The sequence below is a fragment of the Myiozetetes cayanensis genome, unplaced genomic scaffold (genome assembly GCF_022539395.1).
Source record: "Myiozetetes cayanensis isolate MyiCay16 unplaced genomic scaffold, myiCay2020 scf79, whole genome shotgun sequence".
Classification (NCBI taxonomy): Eukaryota; Metazoa; Chordata; class Aves; order Passeriformes; family Tyrannidae; genus Myiozetetes; species Myiozetetes cayanensis.
This window is the reverse complement of record NW_026088064.1, coordinates 159,801-166,489: the sequence shown is the minus strand read 5'-3', so window position 1 is coordinate 166,489 and position 6,689 is coordinate 159,801. Positions and strand designations below refer to the sequence as shown.

The window sequence follows — 6,689 nt, the reverse complement described above, 5'->3', positions numbered from 1 at the left end:
AGCTAATGAGGTGAGGACTCCACTTCTCGAATGGGGGCCGGTCCTGGGGTCGCCCCCGTGACCGACCCCGTGTCCCCCCGTGACTGACCTCCTGCACTGACCCCCGTGACTGACCCTGTGACTGACCCCGTGTCCCCTCGTGACTGACCCCTGTGACCGACCCCCGTGATCCCCTGTGACTCGACCCCCGTGTCCCCCCGCAGGAGGTGAAGCTCTACAAGAACGCCCGGGAGAGGGAGAAGTGAGTGATGAGCGTGGGGGGGTCCTGGGATTTTGGAGGGGGAAGATCCCCCGTCCCACCCCCCCGGGCCCGGGGGGAGCAGAGGGGCCGGGGAGGGAGGGAGGGTTTGGGGCACCGGGGGTGGCACCGGACCCCCTTTTCCATTGGGGGCATTCCTGGGACCCCCTTCCCCATCAACAGACCCCCCCCGTGTCCATCCCAGTCCCCTCCTGGGACCCCTTTCTCCATCACCCCCCGTTCTCCATCCTCTTCCCTTCTCCCCACTGTGGCTCCCCCTGGTCCCAACTTTTCCATCCCGGTCCTTCCCAGGATCCCCTTATCTCACCCCGGTCCTTCCTGGGACATCCTTGTCCATCCTGGTCCCTCTGGAACCCTGCTGTCCATCACCATCCCCCAGTGGTCCATCCTGGTCCCCTTCTCTCCGTTGTGGTCCCTCCTGGGACACCCCAGTCCCTCCTGGAACACCCCTGTCCATCCTGGTCCCTCTGGGACACGCCAATCCCTCCTGGGACCCCCCTGTCCCTCCTGGGACACCCCTGTCCACCCTGGTCCCTCGATGGACACCCCTGTCCATCCTGGAACACCCCTGTCCATCCCAGTCCCTCCTGGGACACCCCTGTTCATCCTGGGACACCCCTGTCCATCCCAGTCCCTCCTGGGACACCCCTGTCCATCCCAGTCCCTCCTGAGACACCCCTGTCCACCCTGGTCCCTCCTGGGACACCCCTGTCCATCCTGGAACACCCCTGTCCATCCCAGTCCCTCCTGGGACACCCCTGTTCATCCCAGTCCCTCCTGAGACACCCCTGTCCACCCCTGTCCCTCCTAGGACATCTCTGTCCATCCCAGTCCCTCCTGAGACACCCCTGTCCACCCCTGTCCCTCCTAGGACACCCCTGTCCACCCTGGACACCCCTGTCCCTCCTGAGACACCCCTGTCCCTCCTGGGACACCCCTGTCCATCCTGATCCCTCCTGGGACACCCCTGTCCCTCCTGGGACACCCCAGTCCCTCCTGGGACACCCCTGTCCATCCCAGTCCCTCCTGGGACACCCCTGTCCCTCCTGGGACACCTCCTGTGACACCCTGTCCCTCCTGGGACACCCCTGTCCATCCCAGTCCCTCCTCCTGGGACACCCCTGTCCCTCCTGGGACATCCCAGTCCCTCCTGGGACACCCCTGTCCATCCTGATCCCTCCTGGGACACCCCTGTCCCTCCTGAGACACCCCTGTCCACCCTGGGACACCCCAGTCCCTCCTGGGACACCCCTGTCCATCCTGGGACACCCCTGTCCATCCCAGTCCCTTTCCTGGGACACCCCAGTCCCTCCTGGGACACCCCAGTCCCTCCTGGGACACCCCTGTCCATCCCAGTCCCTCCTGGGACACCCCTGTCCCTCCTGGGACACCCCAGTCCCTCCTGGGACACCCCTGTCCATCCTGATCCCTCCTGGGACACCCCTGTCCCTCCTGAGACACCCCTGTCCACCCTGGGACACCCCAGTCCCTCCTGGGACACCCCTGTCCATCCTGGGACACCCCTGTCCATCCCAGTCCCTTTCCTGGGACACCCCTGTCCCTCCTGGGACACCCCTGTCCATCCTGATCCCTCCTGGGACATCCCTGTCCATCCCAGTCCCTTTCCTGGGACACCCCAGTCCCTCCTGAGACACTCCTGTCCATCCTGATCCCTCCTGGGACATCCCTGTCCATCCCAGTCCCTCCTGAGACACTCCTGTCCATCCTGATCCCTCCTGGGACACTCCAGTCCCTCCTGGGACACCCCTGTCCCTCCTGGGACACCCCTGTCCACCCCAGTCCCTTTCCTGGGACACCGCTGTCCCTCCCGACCCCAGGTACGACAACATGGCCGAGCTGTTTGCGGTGGTGAAGACGCTGCAGGCGCTGGAGAAGGCCTACATCAAGGACTGCGTGTCCCCCAACGAGTGAGGATGGGATACAGGGCTGGGATACTGGGATGGGATACAGGGCTGGGATGGGATACAGGGATGGGATACAGGGATGGGATACAGGGATGGGATACAGGGATGGGATACAGGGATGGGATACAGGGATGGGATGATAGGATGGGATACAGGGATGGGATGGGATGGGATACAGGGATGGGATACAGGGATGGGATACAGGGATGGGATACAGGGATGGGATACAGGGATGGGATGGCATGGCATGGGATACAGGGATGGGATACAGGGATGGCATGGGATACAGGGATGGGATACAGGGATGGGATACAGGGATGGGATACAGGGATGGGATACAGGGATGGGATACAGGGATGGGATGGGATGAGACTCCCCCACGGCCTTCCCTGTGCCCCCATCCCCACCCCAAACCCTGCACAGCAAGGACTGCGTGTCCCCCAACGAGTGAGGGATGGGATACAGGCGTGGGATACAGGGATGGGATACAGGAATGGGATGGGATGGGATGGGATGGGATGGAATGGGATGGGATGGGATGGGATGGGATGGGATGGGATGGGATGGGATGGGATGGGACTCCCCCACGGCCTTCCCTGTGCCCCCATCCCCACCCCAGACCCTGCACAGCAAGGACTGTGTGTCCCTCAACGAGTGAGGACGGGATACAGGGCTGGGATACAGGGATGGGATACAGGGATGGGATGGGATGGGACTCCCCCACGGTCTTCCCTGGGCCCCCATCCCCATGCCAGGCTCTGGACTGTGTCCCCCCCAACGAGTCAGTCTGTGCCCCTGGAACACCCCAGATCCCTGGGATGGGCTGGAACACCCCAGGATGGGCAGGAACACCCCAAATCCCCGGGATGGGCAGGAACACCCCAAATCCCTGGGATGGGCAGGAACACCCCAGATCCCTGGGATGGGCTAGAACACCCCAAATCCCTGGGATGGGCAGGAACACCCCAGATCCTTGGGATGGGCAGGAACACCCAAAATGGGCAGGAACCCCCCAGATCCCTGGGATGGGCTGGAACACCCCAGGATGGGCTGGAACACCCCAGATCCCTGGGATGGGCAGGAACACCCCAGATCCCTGGGATGGGCAGGAACACCCCAGATCCCTGGGATGGGCTGGAACACCCCAGATCCCTGGGATGGGCTGGAACACCCCAGGATGGGCAGGAACACCCCAGGATAAGCAGGAACACCCCAAATCCCTGGGATAAGCAGGAACACCCCAGATCCCTGGGATGGGCAGGAACACCCCAGATCCCTGGGATGGGCTGGAACACCCCAGATCCCTGGGATGGGCTGGAACACCCCAGATCCCTGGGATGGGCAGGAACACCCCAGATCCCTGGGATAAGCAGGAACACCCCAGATCCCTGGGATAAGCAGGAACACCCCAAATCCCTGGAATGGGCAGGAACACCCAAAATGGGCAGGAACACCCCAGATCCCTGGAATGGGCAGGAACACCCAAAATGGGCAGGAACACCCCAGATCCTTGGGATGGGCAGGGACACCCCAGATCCCTGGAGGGACAGGAACACCCCAGATCCCTGGGATGGGCAGGAACACCCCAGGATGGGCAGGAACACCCCAGATCCCTGGGATGGGCAGGGACACCCCAGATCTCTGGGATGGGCAGGAACACCCAAAATGGGCAGGAACACCCCAGGATGGGCAGGAACACCCCAGATCTCTGGAGGGACAGGAACACCCCAGATCCCTGGGATGGGCTGGAACACCCCAGATCCCTGGGATGGGCTGGAACACCCCAGATCCCTGGAGGGACAGGAACACCCCAGCTCCCTGGGATGGGCTGGAACACCCCAGATCCCTGGGATGGGCAGGAACACCCCAGATCCCTGGGATAGGCAGGGACACCCCAGATCCCTGGGATGGGCAGGGACACCCCAAATCCCTGGGATGGGCTGGAACACCCCAGATCCCTGGGATGGGCAGGGACACCCCAAATCCCTGGGATGGGCTGGAACACCCCAGATCCCTGGGATGGGCAGGAACACCCAAAATGGGCAGGAACCCCCCAGATCCCTGGGATGGGCTGGAACACCCCAGGATGGGCTGGAACACCCCAGGATAAGCAGGAACACCCCAGATCCCTGGGATGGGCAGGAACACCCCAGATCCCTGGGATGGGCAGGAACACCCCAGATCCCTGGGATAGGCAGGGACACCCCAGATCCCTGGGATGGGCAGGGACACCCCAAATCCCCGGGATGGTCAGGGACACCCCAGCTCCCAGGCTGGGCTGGGCAGGACCCCCCGTGCCCCCCAAATCGCCCATGCCAGGTACACGGCCGCCTGTTCCCGCCTGCTGGTGCAGTTCAAGGCGGCGCTGAAGCAGGTCCAGGGCTCCGAGATCAGCTCCATCGACGACTTCTGCCGCAAGTTCCGGGTGAGCCGCCCCCCCAGAGCCCCCGGAATTCCGGAATTCCAGCTCCGGAGGCCTCCGTGTGCCACGGGTGTCCCTCCCGCAGCTGGACTGCCCCCTGGCCATGGAGAGGATCAAGGAGGACAGACCCATCACCATCAAGGACGACAAGGGCAACCTCAACCGCTGCATCGCCGACATCGTCTCCGTACGGCCCCGCGGGGATCCGGGGGGGTGGGAATCGTGGTGGGGGTGATCCCGGTGATCCCAGCCAGCCCCTTCCCACAGCTCTGCACTGGGAATCATGGTGGGGTGGGGGTGATCCCAGTGATCCCGGCCAGCCCCTTCCCACAGCTCTTCACTGGGAATCATGGTGGGGTGGGGGGTGATCCCGGTGATCCCAGCCAGGCTCTTCCCACAGCTCTGCACTGGGAATCATGGTGGGATTGGGGGGTGATCCCGGTGATCCCAGTCAGCCCCTTCCCACAGCTCTTCACTGGGAATCATGGTGGGGTGGGGGGTGATCCCAGTGATCCCAGCCAGGCTCTTCCCACAGCTCTTCACTGGGAATCATGGTGGGATTGGGGGGTGATCCCAGTGATCCCGGCCAGCCCCTTCCCACAGCTCTTCACTGGGAATCATGGTGGGATTGGGGGGTGATCCCAGTGATCCCGGCCAGCCCCTTCCCACAGCTCTTCACTGGGAATCATGGTGGGATTGGGGGGTGATCCCGGCCAGCCCCTTCCCACAGCTCTGCACTGGGAATCGTGGTGGGATTGGGGGGTGATCCCGGTGATCCCAGCCAGGCTCTTCCCACAGCTCTGCACTGGGAATCACAGCAGGGTGGGGGGTGATCCCAGTGATCCCAGTGATCCCAGCCAGGCTCTTCCCACAGCTCTTCATCACGGTGATGGACAAGCTGCGCCTGGAGATCCGCGCCATGGACGAGGTGGGGTCGGGATCGGGGGTGGGATCGGGGTTGGGGTTGGGATCAGGGTTGGGATTGGGGTTGGGGTCAGGGTTGGGGTTGGGATTGGGGGTGGGATCAGGGTTGGGGTTGGGATCAGAGGTGGGATCAGGGTTGGAGTTGGGATTGGGATCAGGGTTGGGGTTGGGATCGGGGTTGGGGTCAGGATTGGGGTTGGGATCAGGGTTGGGGTCAGGATTGGGGTTGGGGTCAGGACTGGGGTTGGGATCAGGGTTGGGATCAGGAGTTGGGGTCAGGATTGGGGTTGGGGTCAGGACTGGGGTTGGGATCAGGGTTGGGATCGGGGTTGGGGTCAGGATTGTGGTTGGGATCAGAGGTGGGATCAGGGGTGGGGTCAGGTTTGGGATCAGAGGTGGGATCAGGGCTGGGATCGGGTTTGGGGTCAGGAGCATTGCCAGGGCAGCCTCATCCTCCCCATCCCAAACCGCCATTCCCACAGATCCAGCCGGACCTGCGGGAGCTGATGGAGACGATGAACCGCATGAGCCACCTGCCCCCCGACTTCGAGGGCAGGCAGAAGGTCAACCAGTGGTGAGCGCCGGGCTGGGGAGTGGTGGATGGGAGGGGGGGGGTCATTCCCAGGTTTCTGGGGGTCCTGAGCCCGCCCTGCCCCTTCCCAAGGCTGCAGACGCTGAGCGGGATGTCGGCCTCGGACGAGCTGGACGATTCCCAGGTGCGGCAGATGCTCTTCGACCTGGAGTCCGCCTACAACGCCTTCAACCGCTTCCTGCACTCCTGAGCCCCTCCCAGACCCTCCCAAAGCCGGGACAATAAACAGACCCAAAAATAAGGATAAATAAGGGGGTGTAATGATCCTGCCGGGGCTGGGTCCAATGGGGATCCCCCAGTTAAAACCAGTCCCTCCCAGTGCCCTCAGGGGCCCTTCCAGAAGAGCCTCTGGTCGCTCCGGACGCGGCGCCCGCAGAGCCGCAGATCCCGGATCATCCCCGTGCTCCTCGTCCAGGTGGGCTCGTCCAGGGGCCCCACGGAGCAGCCTGGGGAAGGGGAGGGGAGGTGACACGGGGACAGTGACACTGGGACAGTGACACAGGGACAGTGACACAGGAACAGTGACACGGGGACAGTGACACCAAGGACAGTGACACTGGGACAGTG

The 6,689-nt window shown here is 63.6% G+C and overlaps 3 protein-coding genes across 3 annotated transcripts in view; 2 read left to right on the top strand and 1 right to left on the bottom strand.

The window, feature by feature from the left end:
* Positions 1 to 207: 207 nt before the first annotated feature.
* Positions 208 to 6,363, top strand: LOC126652368 (vacuolar protein sorting-associated protein 28 homolog). Its single transcript, XM_050339106.1, has 7 exons — positions 208 to 241; positions 2,098 to 2,187; positions 4,504 to 4,609; positions 4,692 to 4,793; positions 5,481 to 5,534; positions 6,013 to 6,104; positions 6,195 to 6,363. The coding sequence occupies exons 2-7, from the start codon at positions 2,108 to 2,110 to the stop codon at positions 6,310 to 6,312; spliced, it is 552 nt and encodes a 183-aa protein (XP_050195063.1). The 5' UTR covers positions 208 to 241; positions 2,098 to 2,107; the 3' UTR covers positions 6,313 to 6,363.
* Positions 422 to 2,091, top strand: LOC126652371 (uncharacterized; the record flags this gene model as incomplete). The annotated part of the gene is made up of 2 exons (XM_050339108.1): positions 422 to 1,314; positions 1,581 to 2,091. Coding segments are annotated over 2 exons (1,242 nt in total), but the record flags the coding sequence as incomplete, so codon positions are not given.
* LOC126652369 (tonsoku-like protein) overlaps positions 6,361 to 6,689 on the bottom strand; it is a 47,774-nt gene continuing 47,445 nt past the window's right edge. The window contains 1 exon segment of the mRNA XM_050339107.1: positions 6,361 to 6,568. Coding sequence (XP_050195064.1) covers positions 6,447 to 6,568 — 122 coding nt within the window. The 3' untranslated portion in view covers positions 6,361 to 6,446.

What these genes read in the sequence shown, in the direction of transcription:
- LOC126652368 (XM_050339106.1), top strand. Translation starts at nt 2,108, where the DNA reads ATGGCCGAGCTGTTTGCGGTGGTGAAGACGCTGCAGGCGCTGGAGAAG. An exon ending in ACTTCTGCCGCAAGTTCCGG is followed by an intron (nt 4,610 to 4,691) that starts GTGAGCCGCCCC and finishes TCCCTCCCGCAG; the next exon opens with CTGGACTGCCCCCTGGCCAT. An exon ending in AGGCAGAAGGTCAACCAGTG is followed by an intron (nt 6,105 to 6,194) that starts GTGAGCGCCGGG and finishes CCCCTTCCCAAG; the next exon opens with GCTGCAGACGCTGAGCGGGA.